The sequence below is a fragment of the Raphanus sativus genome, chromosome 8 (assembly GCF_000801105.2).
Source record: "Raphanus sativus cultivar WK10039 chromosome 8, ASM80110v3, whole genome shotgun sequence".
In the NCBI taxonomy this organism is placed as follows: Eukaryota; Viridiplantae; Streptophyta; class Magnoliopsida; order Brassicales; family Brassicaceae; genus Raphanus; species Raphanus sativus.
Window position 1 is genome coordinate 9,657,389 of NC_079518.1, and position 24,850 is coordinate 9,682,238.

Here is a 24,850-nt window from a genome sequence, read left to right on the forward strand (position 1 = left end):
TATACTCACATATGGGTCTCAATGATCATCATTTGGAAAAATAAACTTATACTCGAATATTGGTTGATAGTTGAATGTTACTGGCGAAGGATGAGCCACCATGGGCGACAATAAGACAAGACACCGCCAACCAAATTGTGAGAGAATATCTTACCTGGGTCCCATGATTACGTCATCATGTAATAAAACCTGAACCAGCAAATGCCTGCCCATCTTTTGTTTCATTGCGATTGTTTTTGTTTTTGCTTCTCTCCTTTCGTCCTCTTAAACTAGCACGGAACATGCAATTATTTCAATAAGTTACAGGATTATGGATTACCAAAACAAGTTACAGGATTATGTAGGTTCACTCCAGCTGCTTTCCTTTTTCAGGGATAACCTACCTCTTCCATGGTAATGGTACCCACCTCCAAACAACTTCAATACTGTCCGAGTGTTTATCCGAACACTAAAGGTAACGAAGAAAAAATTGTGATTATTTGGGTGTATTGTCGAGACTTTGTTGAGTGGTCGTAACGTCTGTTGCGTGATCTTGTTGGAGGGTAGTCATAGGGCTTCCGGGCTGTCCAAGTTTCATAAGTATAAATTAAGGGTAATCACGAAATAACGTCTTATTTAAAAAAAATTCCGATAGCCACCCGTTTCAAAAACTAGTCTCCACATAAACTAGCGAAAAGAACTTAACATTTTATCTACTGTCTTCGTGTGCACAATAACAAAGAGGTGAAGTAGATAACCCTAGACTGAGGTACCCACAAGGACCACAACAAACGAAAATGATTTAACGATAAATAAGAAAACAGTAGGATTCTATGAAAATTTACCAGGTCCTACATTTTTTTCCAGGTCCTACATTATGACACCAATCAACAAGAGATATGATAACTTTCCAAGATATTTTTACCTTATCCGAGTATCAAAGACTAGCGGGGTAAATAGTAAATTGATTTCTCCACCTCTAATTTAAGGACACGTGTCGTCGTCCCTCTCAAATAATTGACAATCACGATGCCGCTACAAGCCTACAAGGAAGCCTCCACACACCTTTTGGCCAATGAACGGTGTAGACTGTGTAGTTAATCACTACTAATAAGGGTAATCACGTAATAGCAAGTCGTTAAGCTCTATATAAAGACAACTTTTTCTCTGCTTTTGTCCGGCGAAACTAAACAGAACTTAGATCTCGTTTCTCTCTCTCTCTCTACTGATTTTGAGAAAAAAAAAGGTGAAAGAAACTTTTAAGGGAATGCAGAGAGATGGTCGGAGTATCGCCGGTGAAGACTAAGCTGTGTGATCGTTTTAACCGATCTGTCACCGGCAGAAACAGCCACCGGAAACACGTTGAGGACGGGTGATTAGTTCAAAAAGCACCAGAGATCGAAATCCTAAATCTTTTTTTTCTTTCTTTTTTAATATTTGTAAGAAAAAACTATGGAGAAAGGATCTGAGGCTAAGGCAAGTACTACAGGGCTTCTCCACGGGCGTTACGAGCTAGGTCGTCTCCTAGGGCACGGTACATTCGCGAAAGTGTACCACGCACGTAACGTAACAACCGGAAAAAGCATGGCGATGAAAGTCGTGGCCAAAGAGAAAGTCATAAAGGTTGGCATGGTGGAGCAGATCAAGCGAGAGATCTCGGTGATGAGCATGGTGAAGCATCCCAACATCGTCGAGCTCCACGAGGTCATGGCCAGCAAATCCAAGATCTACTTCGCCATGGAGCTGGTCCGAGGCGGCGAGCTGTTCGCCAAAATCTCCAAAGGGAGACTACGCGAGGACGTGGCGCGCGTGTACTTCCAGCAGCTGATCTCCGCCGTCGATTTCTGCCATAGCCGGGGGGTTTACCACCGCGATCTCAAACCGGAGAATCTCTTGCTTGACGAAGAAGGCAACCTTAAGGTCACTGACTTCGGTCTCTCTGCTTTGACTGAGCATTTGAAGCAAGACGGGCTTTTCCACACGACGTGTGGAACTCCGGCGTACGTCGCGCCGGAGGTTATACTGAAGAAAGGATACGACGGAGCTAAGGCGGATCTGTGGTCCTGCGGTGTGATCCTCTTTGTGCTTCTCGCTGGGTACTTACCGTTTCAAGATGATAACCTTGTGAACATGTATAGGAAGATATACAGAGGAGACTTCAAGTGCCCTGGTTGGCTTTCTTCCGATGCAAGAAAGCTCGTAACGAAGCTTCTGGATCCGAATCCGAATACCCGAATCACCATCGATAAGGTTATGGACTCGGCTTGGTTCAAGAAACACTCCGCTAGGTCCAAGAACGAGCCAGGCGTTGTGGGAGAGGCGAAGGAAGAGATCTCGGAGACGTTAAACGCGTTCCACATCATCGCCTTGTCTGAAGGGTTTGATCTCTCGCCGTTGTTCGAGGAGAAGAAGAAAGAGGAGAAGAGAGAGATGAGATTCGCGACTTCTAGGCCCGCGAGTAGTGTCATCTCGAGCCTTGAGGAAGCTGCGAGAGTTGGGGATAAGTTCGATGTGAGGAAGAGTGAGAGTAGAGTGAGGATTGAAGGGAAACAGAATGGTCGGAAAGGGAAGTTGGCGGTGGAGGCGGAGATATTCGCGGTGGCTCCATCGTTTGTTGTCGTGGAGGTGAAGAAAGATCATGGAGACACTCTTGAGTACAATAACTTTTGCAGTACGGCTCTTAGACCAGCTCTCAAAGACATTTTCTGGACTTCTACACCTGTTTAAATCTTTGTGTGTTTATGTTCCTGTCTGAAAAAAGTATTGTTGGATTCTAGATTCGGTTCGTGATTCTTGTTCTTGATTCTTGAATCGTTTGGATCGTGTAAAAAGGTTTGAGTCTTTTCATCATTTGTGTGTTCTGTCTCCTTGTTGTCGATATGTTGCTTCACGAAGCAGAGATTGTTGTGTGGTTCTGTTCCTGTGGTTCAGCATGGTGTCTTAAAGATTCCGTATCAACAAATGATATTTATGATTTTAAGAATGTTCAATTGTCAATTCTTATGCATTCTCGTTATCTGTTTTATTGTTCTTTTGCATTACATTGGAATGATTAGGACATCATCATCATCTTTGTCTAAACCTCTTCCAATTGGAGTTGGTCCAGTTTAGACTAATGTCTTATTAATACATGTGTTATTCTGATGCGTGTCGACATAACTCATTTGAATTTGTGTGTGATTAACTTTATTGAGTATTACTCCCTATGTACACATAAGTGTTATCTAATCAATAGTGTAAGATAAGTTATATAGTCACTAGTCTGGTAGCTTTAGCGATTGGATTACAGCTCAAACGTGGTATCGATAATATGATTAACGATGTCTTTGTTTTGACGTCAAATATAAATGGAGATAAGTATTAGTACTTGGTTTGGTGAAGATAAAAAATAGTGGAGTAGAAAAGTTGATGGATCCTGATAATATTAAAAGAAAAAAGGAAGATGAGGTGGGCAACAAAACAAAAGTAGAAGCTGCATGATTGTGATGGATGTTTCACAAACCATATTATATATATCTTATCTGTTTTACATCTCACTAATAAAGTTTCTTTTTCATATTTTTGACATGTGATCAATTATGAAGATGCAAACCACCAACCGCATGATTTATTACCTCAAAGAAAATAATTGTGACATTTAACATTTGGAAATGTGAAACCTCCTAGAGCCATCGAATTTTACCAATTACAGACTTTTCTTATGGCATTTTTCTTGATCACTGTAGAAACCTTATATTCTGTTTTGTAAAAACTTTATACAAGGCCGGTTTTGATCAAATATCACGTATACATGTATGAGTTTCACCTGTCTATTCTCTACTGACCTACACAGGATGTAGTCATGTGGACACGGTCGTATTGGGGGTTCTTTGTCACTTTTAGTCGTTGTTTTATGTTGATTGATAACTAATTTGTCACTGATTAACAGACGGATTTTAAGTTGCGTGGCAATAAGGCCCAGTTTGATGACAGAAAGTTGCGGTTCACCTAAGTTCTTCTCCCCTACAATCTGCGGTACTAGTTTACTCTAATAATCATACAAATCTTTCACTAGGAAGAAAAGAAGTAATAATTCTATAAGATTTTTTCTCATTTAACATATGCATTATATTAAAAGAGCTTATAATTGACAAATTATACTGTATTATTCTACCCGTATACAGTCAGGTTCCGGTCCGGAGAATTGATCGTTTTGAGAATTATGATTTTTATATGACAACTTTAGTTATAAGTAAACACTGAAGATTTTATATGAAAATAAATGCATGAACTTTTATTTGAGCGTACTAACAAATTTAAACTGTCAGATTGGCAATATTACATATATAATATATATATATATATATTATATATATATATTATATATATATATATAGTACTCGAGATTTCTCACGTATTCAGAAAATGCAACTCTGATTTATAATGGCCTCGCAAGAGAAAATGTAATGATATGTCATAAATTCGAACAGGGTGATATTGATCGACTGGTATATAATACATTCACATGGGTTTGAATAATGTTTTATACCTTTGGTTGTTTTTAATAAGATGAGACATGATCACGAATAGGTTTTGGTTATCTGTCCACAGAACTCGAAATGCCGCGATATGCACGTCACCACGCACCACCGTTGATCTTAGTCCATGTGGTTTCTTATCTGATCTAATGATCTTCTTGGAATTCAGATGATGTGATATTGTGTAGTGTTCAGATGATGAGTAAAAATGGACGTTCTAATAGAGTTGCATATATAAGAAAAAAAAATTAGAGAGATATTTAGGTTTTGAATGGTGACCAAAGAACGGGGAGGAACATTCAATTCCTTATCATTCCTAAAAATATTCACCATTCACAAGGAATGTTTTTTCCTCTCATTCTTTCTCGTTCCTATTTTTGTAGAGGAATAAAGAATAAATCATTCTTTGAGAATTTAAAAAAGGAACAATTTTTTTTTTATTCTTGCAACTTTGTTCCTATACATTTTTTTCATAGTTGTTCCTAGGCTCGAATTGGTGACAATGAAAATGAATTAAATGAATACAAAAAATTGAAAAAAAAACTCACTTAAGGAATTGAATTGAAAAAAAAAAGTTAAATATAGAGGAACAAACGTTCCCTCTCAAATTTAGAAGAGGAAAATACTTCTCTAACTGGTGACCACAAAAAAAATAATAGGAACAAAGAGAAATGTAATGCAGAGGAACAAAATAATAGGAATACTTATTTCTTCTTATTCCTTGCCAGATTTTATAAGGAATACTTTTACTCTATAATTTCTTAAATTAAAAGGAATGAGAAGGAACATTAGGAAAATAATATTCTACATGAATGGTGTAAAATTTGAGGAATGAAGAGGAATTACCCATTTCCATTCATTCTTTTGGTCACCATCTTCTTTATTCATCAATATATGAGGAACAAGGAGGAATGGGATGGGGTCCATATGCTGTTCATTTGACAAAAAAAATCAACTTAATTGGTATCAATTTTGAGAAATAGCCAACTCATCATCTTTTTTTCCTTGTAATGTGGTTACCAATTGAAGCCCTAGTGTTTCCAGTAAGGTTACCAGTCGGAGCTTTAGATTTTAAAGGAAGTCTTCATCATATATATCAATGAGCCTCTGATATGTGTAAATATATCGTCGTTGTTCATCAAGGGAGTGCTTCGAGCTGTATGTTGGTATTACTTGTTAATCGTATATATAACTAAGAGAGGGAAGAGGTACATCAGATTTTTAATACAGAAAAAAATGGAGTTCTTTGTTCTGCCTTATGTGACTGTGCTGCGCTGTAAATTTTTCGGGGACTTGCCAATTTATTATTCAAATTTCCTTCAATATTTGGAAACATTAGAAGGAAACTAATCTAGAGGGATACATATTTGATTTTAGTATTTACTAGTGGATGATATTTCTTTTATTTGGTTTTTCTAAGTCACATTGGTCAGGCTGTTAAACATATACATGTGTGATCTGTGGGACAAATGGGCTTAGCTAGAGCCGAAATAATCGACGGAACTATTTGCCATGGGTATGAGTATGACTTCTTGCCCTGCATGTTCTTTTGAATCGCATATTCTGAAAAAAGGCTCTAAACCATAGAAAAAAAAAAGAAATTGGGCTGTATAGCAAGGAAAAAAAGTGTAATTAGAGAAGTAACCATTTTACCTACCAGACATATATACGGCGTTATCTATACATATTAATACTGTATTACCCTCTTCTATCAACCGGCTAACCTGTTAATAAAAATAAAAAATTACTTATTAATCTTCTAAAAATAAATCGTGGTTTTTATCGATGGTTTACTCCATATCTTCTAGTCCACCGTTTCGTTCTACATCGTCGTCAGCGTCAGATCGTCGGTCTTATCTGAGTTTGTTCCTTCTGAAATCTTCCACTATTGCCATCATCTCTAATTCTGAAATCAATTACGAAAAGACGTCGTTACAAATCAAAGTGGTGAACAAGAGCAACTCGAACCTCTTTCCCTTCACATTGGTGCTTTGTCTCACACCGCTTCTTCGTCAGATGCAGTACTTATCTTTTGTCTCTGTTAATTACTTAAAGTTGATCGGAGAAGATAAACAGTTTCTGTTATTGTGTTCTATTCTATTATATATGCATATAGAATAGTATGTAAAATAATATGTATTTTTATATTTTATTATGCGATATATTGTGTTACTATACTATTTTAGTGTTTCCATTCCATTTGATTGTTACTAAAAAGTGCTATATTTTGTTTAGAAATATTGTTTGTAATATTCTTAAGTTCTCACAATCGTTTGAACATGTAAAATTATACTATGATCGTTACATAATATTATGTACTTTTTAGATTTTAACATTTGGGTTTAGGGTTTATATTTGAGTTTAAGTTTAGTAATATTTAGAAGGTTTAGTAACTATATGTGAAACATATTTTGCTATTTCAATTTATGGTTTATATTTGGATTAGGGTTTACATTTAGATTAGAGTTTAGTGATTAGAATTTAAGGTTTATTATTTATAAGGTAAGGGTGTATGTTATGGATTAGTGCTATGTTATTTATTATATTCCATTCTATTTGGATTTAGAGTTTATCTTGGGGTTAATAGTTTATATTTAGGTTTAGGGTTTACTGATTAGATTTTAGGGTTTAATGTCCTATTGTGTTCAGAAGTATATTTTGATAATTTGGGTTGAGGTCAACATTAACTTATTTCATGTAATCATACACATTTCACCAATATATACTATGTTATTTATTTTGTTCCATACTATTTTGGGGTTATGGTTTATATTTGGGTTTATGGTTTTTATATATATGGTTTTAGGGTTTACTGGTTAGGGTTTAGGGTTTACTATTTAGGAGTTGTGGTGGAACTGGGATAAGGTTTAATATCTAGGGATTTGGGTTGGATTATGTATAGTATTTAGTGGTTGTTGGTGGGATTATAATCCTATACTATTTAGTTGATACGGAATGGAAAATTTGTTGTATATATATGTGATCAATAAAACTATACGTGGTGGTTTCTTTTTCTCTCAAAAAACCATGACGTCGCTTAATATATAAACTGTAACTGGTAACATATTAAATGAGAGGGCATAACCGAATAAAATAGGTACAAAAAGCCTGACATTAAATTATGTCAAAATCATAGCTAGATTTTTAATTTCACTTCAACAAAAAGCTATTTGGCCAATTAGCCCTAAAAAAACTAAAATTAAGAAAATAACCATCTGTCGACAAAAAAAGATGGAAATAACCATCTTTCCCCTTCTCTCTTTTATTTTTTATTCCTATATCTCTCTAGCTTTTAGTTAGTTTCTTAATATTTTGGTTATTAAATCAAGGAAAATTGGATTCCATATACATATGAACACCAAAAATCAAGTTTATAACCATAACAATATTTTGGTTATGATATTCTTTGTATAATATGTATAATGACAAAAGTTATCCTTCATTCCCTGTTCATTCTCACTCTCACTTTCATTTTTGTTCTCCTTCTCCTAAGACTATTTTTTATTTACCAAATTTTCTGTTTTATTCCATGATTATTTATAGGTTTTATGAAGTTTTTAGAAAATGAATTCTTCAGACACTGTATAACCATCATCAAATCCAATAACTGATGGACTTATCATTTTTATTCATATTTTTTTGGGTTTTATGATTTTGCTAATTTTCTGTATATGTGGATTACGATTCAGAGAACATGTCGAATTGTTGGAGAAGATAAACAGTGTAAGGTACTTTGTACTATTCTATTTTATAAACAGAATAGACATGGTTTTTTACTGTTTCAAGAAAATATGAATTTGACGGTGTGTTTGTTTAGTTGATGGTGCTTCAGTATAAAGTTTTATGTGTCAAAACTTTATATATAATGTAAACACTTTTTTTCATGAACTCTATATTTCAATGAAGAATATGCACAAAATTTTGCAACACTGCTTGTGAATACTATACTATCTATTTTATTATCTAAGAATGGTGTAGTCATCCTCTTCCTCTTCCCCATCCCCCTCCCCTACCTCTCCTCCTCTCCCTTACCCCTCCCTCCTCTTCCGCTCCTTCTCCCCTCCTGTCCTCCTCCTTTATCGCGGTAAAGCATCACTATCACACTTTCTTAACCAATAAATGATTTACATTGTGATGTTTCTATGTATCAAGTTCTCTATATTATTTATAGATTAGTAATATGTTAGTTATGCATAATACGTTAAACACATAAGAATTATGTTTAGTACAGAGGAAGATGCATGTGTACTTTATATATCTTGTGTTCGGTTCATCCTTTTTCTTCTCTTCATCTTCTTTTTAATCTCTCTCTTCTTTCTCTTTCTCTTTCTCTTATTTTTCTTCCTTGTGATGTATTGTTGGTGTAAATAGATTGTGTTGTGCTATTCTATTTGATAACATAGAATAGAAACAATTTCTTAATGTTTTCTCCTCCTTTCTTTCTTTTGCAGCGCCCCTCCTTCTCCTTCTCATTTGTCGTGGCAAGACATCACTGTCATTTTTTCTTAATCTATAACCGATTTACATCGTGATGTTTCTATATATTAAGTTGTCTATATTATTTATTTACTATATATAGTATAGTATAAATAACTACTTCAATTTGCACTGGATTGAATTTAGAGTTTAGTATTTGGGTTTATGGTATATGGTTTGGGTTTAGGGTTTAAAGGTTTGGGTTTAGGATTTAGGATTTGGGTTTAGGGTATATGGATTGGGTTTAGGGTTTAGAATTTGGGTTTAGGGTTTAGGATTTGGGTTTATGGTATATGGTTTGGGTTTAGGGTTTAAAGTTTGGGTTTAAGATTTAGGATTTGGGTTTAGAGTTTGGGTTTAGGGTTTATAGTTTGGGTTTAGGGTATATGGTTTGGGTTTAGGGTTTGAGTTTAGGATTTAGAATTTGGGTTTAGGGTTTAGAATTTGGGTTTGGAGTTTAAAATTTAGTTTAGGGTATATAGATTTGTGTTTATTTGTTTGTTTTTGTCTATATTATATGATATTTAGTTTAGGATATAATGACTTTTGTTTAGGATATATGGTTTGGGTTTAGGGAATTAGGATTTTGGGTTTAGAGTTTGGGTTTAGGGTATATGGTTTTTGTTTAGGGTTTAGGGTTTGGGTTTAGGGAAGTAGGACTTGAGTTCAGAGTTTGGATGTGTCGAGTATTCCATACCATAATATGTATAGCATAGTCACGTAATTGATGAAACTCAATCTCATAACTAGTTAACTTCTTTTGCGAAACTGACTATATTATATCGTGTATAGTATAGTATCACAGTTTTCATATTAGAATATTAATATTATGCTCACGCGCCATAAATGAGAGTTTGGTCATATTTGTGTACAAATTGTCACATCTGCTACTTTTTACTGTAGAATGACTATATCTTTCATTTTTTTCTGCTATGAATATAGAGCAAAATCACCTTTAAATCAATTCTCCCTTCTACTTTTTTTTGTCAACCCAATTCTCCCTTCTACAAAATGGGTTTGTTTGTCACATTACCATGTCCTTGTTTTAAAAATTAAAAATTTTAAAGACACTGGAATGTGAAAATAACCAAACTAAAATGAAGCTTATTATACATATACACATGACCTTTTTAGATACACTTGGATAAAACATTTGCTTAAATCTCTAAATTTTAAAACATTATTATACATAGATCGAATAACTCTAAGTTATTAAGTATTTTTATTAATATTAACGTAAAAATATTTATATCTCTTAAAATTTACATCCCGTCTTGGAAATACAAATGCCATTCTACTAATATAACACTAAAACCCCGACTATATGTCAGAAAACGGTATGGAATTCATCATTTGTTAGATTTTGGGGTATATTTAAAGTTTTTGGTATTTTTTTTACCAGTTCGTTAGAAATTGACATGTAGAAGAAATTTTTAATTTGTCTAAGGAATAAGTGAGCAAATAGCTCCTCCTAAGTTCGACTATGGATTTTGAATTAATTTGTTTATGGTTTATGATTCGTTTGTAAGTTATAAGACTATACCCGGATTTTTCAAAGACCCGAGTTTGTTTCCTCACTTATTTGTAAACCATAAATTTGAAAAAAAAAAAAAAGTAAACCATAAATTTAAATAACATTTATGTCCATTATATAAACATAAACTACGAATTTGTATTTCGTCTCTTTTTAAATTTTGTAAAGAATATTTTTTTTTAAAAAACAATGACGATAGTTTTTTATATATATTTGCAAACATTAGGGCTGGGCAAAAAATCCGAACCCGAAAAACCGAACCGAACCCGATCCGAAAAAGTAGCACCGAACCCGAACCAAAATTGATTAAATATCCGAACGGGTTCAAAATTTCGGTATTTAAAGAACCGAAACCGAACCCGATCCGAACCGAAATATTTTGGGTACCCGAATGTATCTGAAATAAATTTATATACTTAAATATATACATTATTTTTATATATAATGTATATTAAAAATATTCAAAATATATAAGATACCTTTAAGTTTTCCAAAATACTCGGAAAATATACGCAAATAGTCAAAAATAAATGTTTAAAATAGCTAAAGTATACTGAAAACACCAAAATAGTTAAATATCTATTGATTCTTTATCCAAATATTCAAAGAAAACCAATTTATATGTTAAATTAAGGTATTTTGACATATATGTTATGAAAATTTATATGTAATATGTTATCTTTCTTATAGATTTTGAAAATTTAAAGTATATAATGAATTTTGAAAATTTAAAAACATTTTAAATGGGTTATCCGAACCCGAACCGAACCCGCAAAGATCCGAACCGGACCCGAACCGAAATTTAGAAATATCCGAATGGGGCTGAAATCTTTGACCCCGAAAACCCGAAACCCGAATGGATTGAACCGAAACCCGAATGGGTACCCGAATGCCCAGCCCTAGCAAACATAAGCACAAATGTTTACGTTTGAAAAACAAATATCTACTATTTTCATCATTAGAAGTAACATGTAACACAGTTGGCATATTGCACGGTGGAAACAAGCATGTTATGAGTCTTATGACTTATGAGACACATGTGATACCATTTGTTTAGTCGAGGGCTGTTCAATATGGCAAAACCGAACCGTACCGAATTGAAATAGACAATGTGGTTTGAATTTGGTATATACCATACAAACCGAATGGATGTAAATTTCTAAAAATCGTAGGATTTGGATATGGTTTGGTATATAACCGATAAAACCGAATAAAACTGATTAAGAATAAAAACATGTAAATATATATATATATATATTTTATAACAACATATGAAAATTATAAGTTAATTTGTTTGCTAATAACTATTACCATATTTTTTACAGTAATAAAGAAATCATGATTTGTAAAACACTTGAAGTATAATTAAATAACAATTCATCACAACCGATGTTTCTTATTTTTTAAGTCTTTTTTTATCTTTTTGTTTTATTTTATCATTGACTAAATTGAAATAAATATTATAAATTTGATGGACAACAATTAGTGGAAATTATTCACAACTTTTTAATATATAAATGAATAGAGATTCTTGTTCAATCGAAGAAACATGACTTTGATGAACGCTAAATATGGAAGAACAGAAAATTTTCTTTGGTGCTTCGTGCTTCTGTTTTGTTTTTAGTTTTTTTTTATTTTTATTCAAAATTTTGAGTTTTGATTTTAATTCTAGATTTGATTATTTATTAGATGGTATAAGCTTTTTTTATTTTTTTGTTTTTTTATTTAAACTTATAATATTTTTTAATAAATGACTGTGTTGATAACATGACTCTAAAATTCATATAATATGATCACAAAATAAAAAATTATGTTTTTTGGTATAAAACCGAATAAACCGAACCGAACCGAAGTAAATATGGATTTAGAATGGTAGTTGTATTTTACTAACCGAAATACCGAAAAACCGAAAAAACCGAACCGAAACCGAACCGTTATCCGGATTGAACACCCCTAGTTTAGTCCCACCTAAAGTATTTCTACACGCATACTTGAGAACAAAGATTGTTAGACATACAAATTGAGAAGTAGTACACCATGTTGGTGAAAGGCAAAATGGGAAATATAAAGAGCAATATAAAACGTGGACAAATGAGATGTAGATAACTGTTTTGTCTAAACCTATGAAGAAACTAAGGCTTTGAATGGTAAAAGCGGTTCAAGCAGTGCAGATCAAGCGGATCAAGCGGATCAAGCAGGAGAAGTGCAGATCAAGTAGATCAAGCAGGAGAAATGCAGACCAAGCGGATCAAACAGAAGAATTACAGAACATGCAGGAGAAATGCGGAACAATTAGAACAAACATTTATTATAATTTTAAATAAAAAAAATCCAAATAAAGTAGATTAAATGTTTAAAAGATTATAATAAAATATATCAAAGTATATAATATGTAAATATAGTACATAAATAACAAAAATTATTGCACTAAATCTATAATATCACAATTTTAAAATAAAAATTTAATGATATTCTCTTCCATTATTGTTCATATTTCAATTATGTTACTATATATTTTCATAATACATATCATAATTAAATATATAAATGAAATATACATCTCTCTTCATAAGTATACATATTTAAATTATATTACTATATATTTGTGTGATACAAAATACGCATCTCTTACATTAGTATACATATTTAAACTATATTACTATAGATATACATAATATATTGAAATATGTATTATATTAAAATGATTATTTTGAAAAGTAAAAATTATATGACAAAAAATAATAAGTAGAGAATGATAATTTTGTATTGTTAAAGTTGTAAATAAAATAAAGTAAAAATATTATATTCATAAGACTAGATAAATATATTTTAAAGTTATGTGTTGTAACAAAGTTATTTATTGACCAAACAAAAAAAGCAGATCAACACCACCAAATGTTAGCGGATAAGATATGCATGCAGATCTCCTGCCTTTTCCACAAAAAGACAAAAAATATTGAACTGCATGCAGATCTTCCGCTTGAACTGCTTTTACAAACAGAAAATGGTGAATGGTGAATGCAGTGCGGGAGAACTGCATGTGGCGGGAGAACCGCACTTGTCCCGCTACTCCATTCGGACACTAAAGCGAAATAGCTTTTGAGTTTTCATGGGTTTTGGAACTCGGGATGTCCCTAACTAGTTTTCTTTCCCATCATCATCTTCCAATTTCCGTCCTTTTCTTGTTTGTTTGTTTCTTTTAACTCTTATTATATACACGTACAACTACAATGCCAAATTTTATCACGTGCGAAAGAATCCAAGGAATAGTTACTTGCGTTGTTGATTCACTGATAATTAATGTTCATAAAACGGGAAAAAGTTTATTTCTAACTGAATTTTTATGTAGTACTTTTTCTATTTTATAATAAGCGTCGTTTTATACTTGTACGCATTAAAAAATCATTTAAATTTGTATAACTTTTTATATAAAAATATCATTACCAATGCACATAATTTTATTTCAACAAATGAAAAAATAAATTAGATACTAAAGTTAATAAATTATGCATTAAATAATAGAACGACACTTATTTGCAATAAATTTTATTTTCTACAACGATACTAAATACGAAACGGAAGGAAAATATTTTTTCTCACTAATTTTTTAACAGTGCTTATTTTTATCATCAATTAAACATAAATTCAAAAAAAATTTATAATTTTAAAAATGTTTTAAATGTATGTTGACCGTAATCAACTAACTAAGTGACTAGATATCTGACGCGATGTGATTATTTAAATAAAACTTTTTATTTATTTATTTTATTTCATTTTTAGAAATCTAAGTCACCTAAACTACTAGGCCGAATCAGTTGATTTATTAATAGTGCAAAATAAGATATATATAATAAAATGAATTTAAAAAAATTGAGACTCAAACAAATAAACTCAGTCATCGGAAAATTAAACCATTTGACTAACTGAACATTTTAGTAATACAAATTCAACATTATTTTAACATACCATATAGTCATATTAGTTAAAGTATTAACTTTTTCCCTTTTAGACACATTTTTTTTCTATTTCTATTAGAACTTACAAAATTAAATTTTCAATGGAAGAAAATAAATTTTGAACTAAGCCGTGTAGGTTTCAATGGAAGAAAATAATAAATTTGTCTACGAAAAAGATAGTTGACAAAAACTGTATAATTTGTTAAATAATATTTAGTTTATTTTGATTAAGTAGTTTTTGACTGTTTTTTATGTGGATTCGATTCTCATGAAAGATAAAATTTTAATTAGAAATAATTAGCTAAACGACGTATTTTAAATGATAATACCACATCAAAAGTCCATTCAGTCCATCGCAGTCAACATATATTTAACTACTACTTTAAAATTTCATGTAGTTTAATAAAATTGTATTCAGTTCATAATAAAAAATACACATTATTGTATAGTTCACGATTCACGAAGAGAAAAAAACATAATGAAAAAACTCATATAAAAAATAACATATACTATATATATATATATATATATATATCCATTTCAATCCACAAACTTCTAGTCATCCAAAAAGAACTAGTACTTAAATACTGAGTTATGATATTTAAATATCTATTATTTAAAAATAACAAATTGCATTTCATATGTCAAAGCTTTATTTTTTTGACATCAACATAAACACACTCAATTAATATACTCTGCTAACTAAATGAAAGACTCTTTATCTACATGGACGAAATAGAACGTATGACTTTGTGCACCACTTACAGGATGTTCCATCAGATGTTTCGTCCTTGTATTTTGAGTCCGAAGTACATGTATGAGATGAAAAGTAGAGAAACTTTTATGAGGCATCTAAAATCTTCCAAATTTATTGCATACACAGACCATTTTTCTGAATCTAAAACTATTTTTATCAACTGAAAATAATCCAATGAAAACATGATATTAAATTGTCGATTTTTTTTATACATTCTAGTGTCCAAATAAATTATTTCAGTTCTACATGCGAGGGTGATTGAGTAGGTCCTGTAACTTTTGCCCCGTTAAACTATCAAAACGTTCAAAGTACCAAGAATTCAAGTATTTATAATGTATGTATTTTTTCTATTGTTAAAGCATCTCTAACCTTGAAAGTCACTTATAAATAGTGTTGTTTATCTATTTAAAATTTTAGCCGTTTAGGAATTTTTCAATTGAGGTAATTTTTGTTGATATTGAATATTACTATTGTACTGTTCTTTATTTTATAAAATTTATTTATATTGGATGAAAAAGTGTAAATTTGCTCCGTTCTTTGTTTATAAAATTTATCTAGCTTGGATGGAAAAGTGTTTATTTATTTATTTATTTATTTGATTTGTTTTTATTTTATTTTAGTTTTTATGAATTACTGAATCAAAATCATTGTTTTAAAATTGGTATATGCTTAGATATCCGTCAAGTCGATTTGAACAAAATGATTTTTTAAATCCAATTTTTTTAAAAAAATTAACCATTGCCTACCAATTTTTTTTGAACATTGATCAAAATAACTAGATAATTATAATTTTTTTTTTTAATATCTAAATACGCCTAACGATCTCTTGAACAAATAATCATGAAATTTGCAAAGTTAACCACAATGCTGCATTGTACTGTGTACTAGAATGTGGGCTCACTATAGCTATTATTGTTTCAAGTGGAACAAATGATTAATTAAGATTTGTTATGGAAATATATATCTTAAGCAGTAGTTAGTACTACAAGAGTTTTATCACTTGATTTGATGGTTTAGTTTTAGGTTTCTAATGTTTTAACTTTTAAGCACACTACATTCAAAAGAAGAAAAAGCTGATTTAGACAGGGTCATGTTTTCCTGTGATGTTGAATATGTGTTTATGCTGTTGCCCCCTATGACTATATATAATATACAATAAATAATATACCGATTGTTAAATATGTTAGACAAAAGAAAAGGTCAAAACATAATAAAACAGATTTATCTACTAGCCTAATCTTCCCAAATATGGAATCAAAATTCTTAAAAGATAGATAGAAAAGAAAAGAAAAGATTTGGAATTTTATTTTCATGTATGTTATCTATTGTGATTTTTTATGAAAATCTTGCTTTATACAGTTTTTAACCTTTATACGAAGATCTTGCTTTTTGTTAAAATATGTTTTCTAAAAACATAAGATTGGAAAGAAGCAGTGTTAACTATATAATCGTTAATTACTGTAATTTGTTTTGCGTGCTTATTTTAACATAATAATATAATACAAATATGCATAACAAATAATGTATAAATTTATACTCCCTCCGTTTCAATAAGATTCATGTTTTAGAAAAAAAAAACTGTTTTAAAAGATGTATTTTTTATATTTTCAATATATTTTTTGTCAACTAATAATAAAAAATTATGATTTTCAAAGAAATTAATTACATTTCTTGAAATTTTATTGGTTTAAAAATATAGGAAACATAAAATTACAAAAATATGTAGTAATAACTATGTTTTAATATGTTTTTTTAATAAGTGTGAAAATCATACAATATGTATTATTTGAAACAGAGCTGGGAGTATTTATAAAAAAAGGTGAATCGCATAGTGATATTTCTCTTTCAAAATTCTGTAGTTTACCTATTAAATTTGTTTTCCAAAAAAAAACCGAAATGGGTTTAAGAATTTGTTCAAAAAATAAAAAAATATCGAAATGGGGTTTCTAAAAGATGAATAATGAGGAAGACAAGAGGATCTGATAAGACTGTACCTTACCATTAATCGCCGCCAATCATCCCTCAAGCCAATTCAGTCGCTTGGTACAATGTACCAATGCCATTAATAATTTTTTGAGTTAGTGGAAGTGTTTTTTCACGTAATTATTGATTACGATACTGAATATATTACTATAAAAGACAATTAGTCATCATGATTAGCGTCTAAAAAGGAAATTCGAAACATGACCCAATTAAGAAAGAACAAAACTTTAAAGATACACTACGGGATCCCCCGATACACTACACATATGTCTGAACTTTTTGTGTTCCGTTCACATTATGTTTAGGTACATCTGTCTGAACTTTAGTTAATTTTTTTTTCATAACCGTAACACCTCAAAGGTTTTCTAGACCTAAAAAACTAATTTCACGAAATCACGATATTCTGCGTATTCTTGTCATTTAAGATAGTCTGGATGGCCAAGAAAACTCGAACCTAAAGCGGTACTCACAGTTGTAAATCATTTATCACTAAGTCAAATCAACTTGGTTTGAACTTTTGTTATTCGAGGTTTATATTTCATATGGTTAATTATTCCATTTAATAATATATATATACATTTTTCTCAGTTAAATTTTGAAAAAAATTAATACAAAAATGGAAAAGGTTAATTTATAGTGAGAATGGCAAATTCGAATTTTCTCAAACTGAAGAACAATTTTCTAAGAATGTTTTAAAAGAGGTTCTAAATAGATTCACAGAATATCTGAAATCCCAATCCAAATTTCATCTCTAGTACACTCTCATTATTAGGGTTTTGCTTTCTCTGAAACTCTACTGGTGAAATGGTCGACATATGGTTGAAATTTTGAAATTGCTGTGTAACTTAATGGTTGTTGTAATTAGGAAACGGAAAACAATCATTAGGTTGAAAGCATTTTTTTCAGTGAAATGAAAAAAACACGTAGGGTTTCTAGTGATAGTGATAAGACATTAATTGTTTTGAATCGTAAAAACATTTAATTAATTGTTTAACATTTTAAATGATCAACTTACAAAATGTTAGCGTTTGTCACTATTTATATTTGATTTTGTAAGTTGTGGAAATAAAACATTAGAAATTAGCGGAAGAGTTTTTCCATTTCAAAAATAATTGAAAGGTTTTAATTATCACTAAAGATATTTTTAAAGAACGTCTTAGCAAGGAAAGCTCAATTACCAATCTATCTCAGAATTATGCAAAAAACGGGCTACAGGAACCAATAAATAAACTATTGTAAAGAATGAGATTTTCTTTGTCCTCCGTAGAGAATGAGTTAGACAATTCAAAATGTTCAAAAAATCCTTATATATGATTTCTCAAGGTTCTTCACCAATCCGAACATTTAGGACCCGATTAATTCAAACGTAGTAGTTGCAGTTGCGGTTACGGGAATTTATTGATGAGGTTAGTTGCGGTTTCAAGCGTTATTAACTGTTTTGTTTGACTGACATAACATTTAAAAATTGTTGTGTTTGCGAAATATTTGTAAATGGCTGATTGTGAGATATTGCAGCAGTTTAATAATAACTTACCAATATTAACATTTATAACATTATTAAAACATAATATTATGATAAAATATAATAATTATTAATATAATATGATTAATAATGATATTATGTTTATATATTCAATTTTAATTAGTTTAAAGTGATAATTTTAATAATTTTTAAAAACTTTTAAAATAATATTTTGTTTGGTTTATATATATATGTATATATCTTTATATATGTATGTAAATTAATTTTTAAAAATTCTAATGAATTTTTAGTTTAAAGTTTTTATAAAATAAATTATGATACTGTTTCTGAATTTGAATTAATATATAAAATGTGTACATATTTTTATTTATAATGTTTTAATTTTTAATTTTTAATTTAAAATTTTAAATATATTTTTCAAAATTAATTTTATATTTATTTATGCATCCGCAACCGTCTGCAACCGCAAACTAGCTAGAATCAGCTTTTGATTTTAAAAAGTTCAAAATATTTTCGAAGCGATTCATAATGGTTTATATGATTATTTTGGAACACTGTTTTTTCAGGTGGTAGCAGGAAAAACAGTTAAGTATTTGATAACAAATTAATTATCTATCTTATTCAAAGATCACCAATCAAGTGAGTTAACTCATTATCTAGAATAATTCTTTAACTAGTCCTCGCAGAGATTGCTAATAAAATTTTCTTTACTTGGAATCCAAATTTTCTGATAGTGGAATTTTCTTTAATTAGCTTTGCCGTCGCGTTCTTTATGTACTTAAGATATCACAGTTCTCTTGTCAATTTACAGTTATTTTGTCTAAGATAAAATATTCTTAGCTAACAAAAAAAGAACATTTGATATTTGGAGAAAAATTAATATTTTATTTTTTCCTTACACCAAATTCTTTAAAAATATTTTTAGTACTAAAACCTTCAATTATTTTATTAAATGGGAAAATCCTTAATTAAGTTTTTTTTGCTAACTTGTAAAAAACTATTTTGGATAAAAAATCTATAGTGACTAAATTTCATTTCAAAGCGGTGTCCCACATCATTGGAAGTGTTTTTAACTCTTTAGCTTTCAAACCATTAACGTCTATCACTTTCTGTTACAAAATTATATACAAAAATGACATAAGTTAATAATTTTTAAGTTAAAAAGTTAAATTAACTGATGAGGTTTGTTACGATTCAAAAATAGCCAAAAGATTCTATCACGGAAAACCCAAATAAGTTTAAACTTATAAGCTTCAACAGTTTGTAATTTTCTTGGAGCTGTAAACATTTTTTTTTGGTACAAATGTTAAATAAGCTGTAAACATTTTCTTTCAGAAGGGCCAATGAACAAGAATGAATTTTACTCTAACCACATATTCACGAATAAAATCTGTTACAGATTGGGTTGTGATATATATATATATACAAACGGGGGCTTATTGAATGAAATGTTTTTTTTGAACAACAGAGTGAAATGTTTAACTCATCAAAATTAGTATAAAGGAAAAAAGTAGGTCTGACATAAGAATTCATTGGACAAAATAGTCACACACACAACACATATGGCCTTTTCGCCGGCTGTGTTACTCACGCGCCACCTTTGAAAAGCCGGTCTAAATTGAAGACCTCAATCTGTTTTCTGTTTTCGAATTTGACAGACCAGGTGTGCTCTTTTACCCAGTCACTATAAAACACATGTTTTTGAAACTCTGTAGAACTCTTAGCAAGGATTGGACCAAACTAAAACAAAAGTAGAAAAGCTCCCCCTCTCTCTCTCCCCCTCTCTCTCTCTCTCTCTCTCTCTCTCCCCTTTATATACCGACTGTGTCGCCATAAAACAAATACTCATCAAACAGCTAGATCTCTGAGAATTGAAATACGATTGAGTTAAGGGTTCTCTCGCATGTTCATTAGGGTTTGGAGAGATCTGTGAGCACGGGGAGTGAGGATGAGAGAGTTTGAGTCTTTTTGCACAGAAAGTCCATGTGGGTGCTGTATTTAATTATAAGTTGCTAGAAGACAGAGAAGAAATGCAACAGAGAAAACTGACAGAAGAGAGTGAGCACTTGCAAGACACTGTTATGTATCAATAACTTTGCGTGTGCGTGCTCACCTCTCTTTCTGTCAGTTGCCTGACTTCTCGCTTTCTCTCTCTCTTCTCTCAACTTTTTTGGCCTTTTTTATCATCTACATATCACTTACCTTCTTATCATCTCTTTTGTTGTGCACTGGCATGGTGATGTAGATAAGACTGACGCCCTTTCATTATCATTTCGTTATCTGTATGTTTTTTCTTCATCTTTTTTTTGTATAGGGGTTGAAGTGTGTGCTCGCCTATGCTTCAGATTTTTTGTTCTCAAGCATTTTGGTGAAGAAAAGCTCAGATTTTCATATCTGGGGTTTATGATGATAAATATAAACTTTAAAATTAGCTGTTTTGTTTTCTTCTAGTGGATCTAAGAAAAGCGCGAGTTTTGATGATCATGAACCCCCACCGGTACACATTCTTCTCTGAGATTAATTAACTATTTATTCATTGCCTCTTTGTCTTTTTTCGGATATAATTTGCGTTTTTCTTCTTTTTTTTGTTTGTTTAAGTTTCTGCATGTTGAAATTCTTTGAAAATCTTAGTAGCTACATGCAATTGAATCTCAGTTTATATATGCATCTGTCTTCTTTCTTTTCAAATTCTAGAAACCAGATGTGGTTTTCAGGTTTCATCATAAGCCATTAATGATGGAATTTTGTGAATAACATGTACATACTAGTTCTGTACCGTTTTAATGGGAGTATGAATTTTTCTAAGGAGTAATGGTAATGAAACACTGAATCTAGCTGTTTGTTCTTAAAAGTCTTCCATCTCTAATTTCCTTTTTGGTGTTAGGTTTGTACGGATTAATACACGTTTTTGCATTGAAGTCTTATCTTGGCATGTGACCCGGAAGTAGGTGGAGGAGATTCGCTGAAATTGATTTCTTTGCAAGTTGTGATCCAAAGTAAAAAGATTGGTTAACCCTATACCTAATACTTCTTTATATATCCTTTTTTTCCTTGCAAATATCTTCGTTTTTTGCGTCTAATTTTGCTAGGAAATAATTTTTATTTCTTCCAAGTCGCAATGTTAGTTTCTACTAAAACAGTTTATCTTATATAGTACAAAAGGAGGTTGAAAACGTTAGTTTATACTGAAATCGCATCACTCTTCTGCTGTTTTTTAATTGCAATGGTTGGTTTAGTACAAGTTTTAGAGTTACTATATTTCATCTTATCTTATTCTGGTTGGTTTGATCTTTTGTTGTGCTGGCCAAGTCCAACTTAATGTATTTTAATCAAAGTTTAGGGCTTTGTAATTGTATGCCTAGTTTTGCAGTTATTTTGCTAGAGTCTGATTTGAGCAAAGGCATGAGTTGGTTTTTTGTCTCCTCACTATTGGCTTTGTAAGGCATTTTGCTAACCTTGTGTCAACCATTCAATTATGGAAATGTGTTTGTGTTGTGTTTGATGAAATCCAATTGTGAAATATGGGTAAGGGTACAGGTGTCTAATGTGCTTCACCTTGAAATCCATAGTTGAAGTCGTGAATAGATAACAGTGGAGCCGGATCAGGTGTCTGGTGTTGTGTTTGATGAAATCAAATTGTAAATCTGGTGTTGTGTTTGATGAAATCAAATTGTAAACCTGGTTGATTACCTGTTCTAGTGTCTTAAGGGCTTCACCAGCTTTTTTCCTTAGCATGGTAAGTCATGTATATATAATTTGACCTCTATATAAGGCAGACTTTAGAAATTTCATGTACTTATTGTTGGTTTAGGTTATTGTGATGACTGTGTTGTTTCTGCTGGTCTTCATCCACTTAAATTCAGATATTTGTTCTTGAAGTAGTTCTCAATCAGTGGGTTCAAATGAGCATTAGACTTCAGATTTTGTAAGGGGATAGAGAGACGATTGTGTTTGTCGACTGTGAAATATTTTAGACTGTATCTTGTTAGAGTATCATATTTTCATAACCACGGATTGATGTAGAGGCCGAGCACCATGTGATATACTGATGTGTTAGGCTATCTTTGTTATCTTCCTTTTGTTGCATCTCCAATTAAGCAATTAAGCTCTACTGATTGTTAGATAGGTGAACTAAAGCAAAAGAAAAGTTATTGAGCTTGAGGGCATTTATTTGTAAGCGTTAAAGTAACTCTAGTGATGATACCATTGTGAGAAAAGTGTTGATTGATTTGTTTAATCCTTGCTGTGCAAGTGAGTTTACTATGGCTGAACAGGATCCTGTTTTTTTGGTTTTGGGCACTGTCATCACCAAAAACCTACGCAAGAAAAGACATCCCTCGTGAAAGCAATAATAACAACCTGATTTAGTGTTTGATTGCTTTTGCAGGAGTGAGATCAATATCAAGTGGGAAGATAATTCAAGGATATATAAATTTCAAGGTTGGAAGTGTAGCACTCAGTTAAAATCATTGATGATAAAAATAGTGAAATTGACAATAGATTTCTAGCTTGATGATCCTGGAGAAACATTTATGTCATTACCTCAGTTTGCTTGCAATTTGCATTATGTGTTTTGTCATAGTTCAATACTGAGTTATGTTTCTCAATCATGGTGGATTCAGTGGGTTTGTTGACTTGAAACTGAAGATTGGCAAGAGCACTTGTTGGTTATTGTATTTTGTGATCACGGATGCATCAGCTCCATCAGCCTTTTTTCTTCTCGTCTCTCTGCGTACGAGAGAGAGAGAGCATCTCTGAGGTATTAGTTCATTTCTTCTCTGCTTTTGGTAGTCAGAGAACTTGGTTCATGTCGATTGTGTCAATCTGAAGGTGTATGTCATGCTCTCTTTAGATCTTTTTGTCTCCCATTTTGCTTCACAAGCCCGGAATAGATTATCTAACATCTACTGGTTTCATGTATTGACCTTGTTTTATTTTGATTTTTCATCGGACAGGACTCATACAGGATTAAGGTATACTTGCTTCTTTATTGATTAAGGTATACTTTCTATCATATTTTCTTCATTGATATATTTTTGCCCTAGGTCCATAAAGCTAAACCATTTCACGCTTTTGCTTCGTTCATCTGAAACAAAAGATTAAAAGGGTAGCTAAATTGTTATCTTTAAATATGTTCTTGTGTGATCTACTTTTCGCATATCAGTCATGTTGAATTTATCGTCATTTACCTAAAACAAGACATGTGTCTGACGCTTAGGTCTTAGCGTAAAGATGATAAGGCAAATTCTGTTATGAGAGTACGTCAGCGATCCAATTCTCAGCGACTAATAAACAGCATGATACGATCCTGCGGCCAATCTTCTCAAATTTACAGCAAAAGTTGTGAGTTTATTATGATCATATATATATATATATATATATATACTTGTCTTACTTGATCTTAACATAAGAAGCAAGGCGGTGAATGGAGAAGGTGTTCTCGATATAATCAAGTCTGCTATCTTTCAGCTCGTTGGGATAGGGGTTGAATTGTAAAAATAACCTCCAAACTAGATGGTAAATCTGTATGTTTGCTTATAGAAATTAGAACCAACTCATCTTAATTCCGCTAGATACAACGCGGACTAGTCGACCAATTTAAGGCAATCGACGAAATGAATGAGAACCTTCTTTAAGAGCCGAGTGGTTTACTTTTGAATCAGAAATAAATGAATGTAGTGGGGAGTTAGTAGCTAACCCACTCGCTGAATCAAATCTGTGTCCCACATTCCTTTCCTCGCAAGCCTAATACGTCCAAACTTCGCCGTGATTCCTTTCCACCATTTGCTTTTAAGCTCAATAACAAATCCCTTATTAAACATGAAGTCAAAGCCATGCTGATTTTCGAGTTCTTTGTCTTAAAAGATTACCACCGGGTTGGAAATACCAATGCAATACACGAGTGTGCCATTGATAGCGGTTTGTAGAATTAGGTAAAAAGACAGAAACAAAAGTGTACGCAATTACGGTGTCATTTTCCAGAACGCAACATTATTATTACTATTTGAGAAAGTAATTCACTCATTAGGTTAATTTGAGTGATATCACATGGACACAAGAATAGATAAGTAAAAGGGCAAATAGATTATCTAAGACTTTAGTATATTTTTGTGTGTTTTACTCCATTGTTGTAAACTGTGTAAAGCACAAACATTTTTAAGGTGT

General features: G+C 31.5%; 1 protein-coding gene and 1 long non-coding RNA gene across 5 annotated transcripts; both read left to right on the forward strand.

Moving 5' to 3' along the window:
* Positions 1–1,145: 1,145 nt before the first annotated feature.
* Positions 1,146–2,829, forward strand: LOC108842606 (CBL-interacting serine/threonine-protein kinase 6). Its single transcript, XM_018615579.2, has one exon. The coding sequence runs from the start codon at positions 1,432–1,434 to the stop codon at positions 2,704–2,706; it is 1,275 nt and encodes a 424-aa protein (XP_018471081.2). The 5' UTR covers positions 1,146–1,431; the 3' UTR covers positions 2,707–2,829.
* Positions 2,830–20,083: 17,254 nt separating this feature from the next.
* Positions 20,084–24,323, forward strand: LOC108832185 (uncharacterized). Of its 4 annotated transcripts, none has more exons than XR_001946475.2 (6): positions 20,084–20,967; positions 21,137–21,681; positions 23,073–23,125; positions 23,308–23,444; positions 23,641–23,684; positions 23,904–24,323. It is a non-coding gene; the product is annotated as an uncharacterized LOC108832185 (long non-coding RNA). The 4 variants fall into 4 exon arrangements; XR_001946474.2 differs by having other exon boundaries at positions 20,089–21,182; positions 21,570–21,681; XR_008937629.1 differs by having other exon boundaries at positions 20,084–21,499; positions 21,570–23,125.
* Positions 24,324–24,850: the final 527 nt, after the last annotated feature.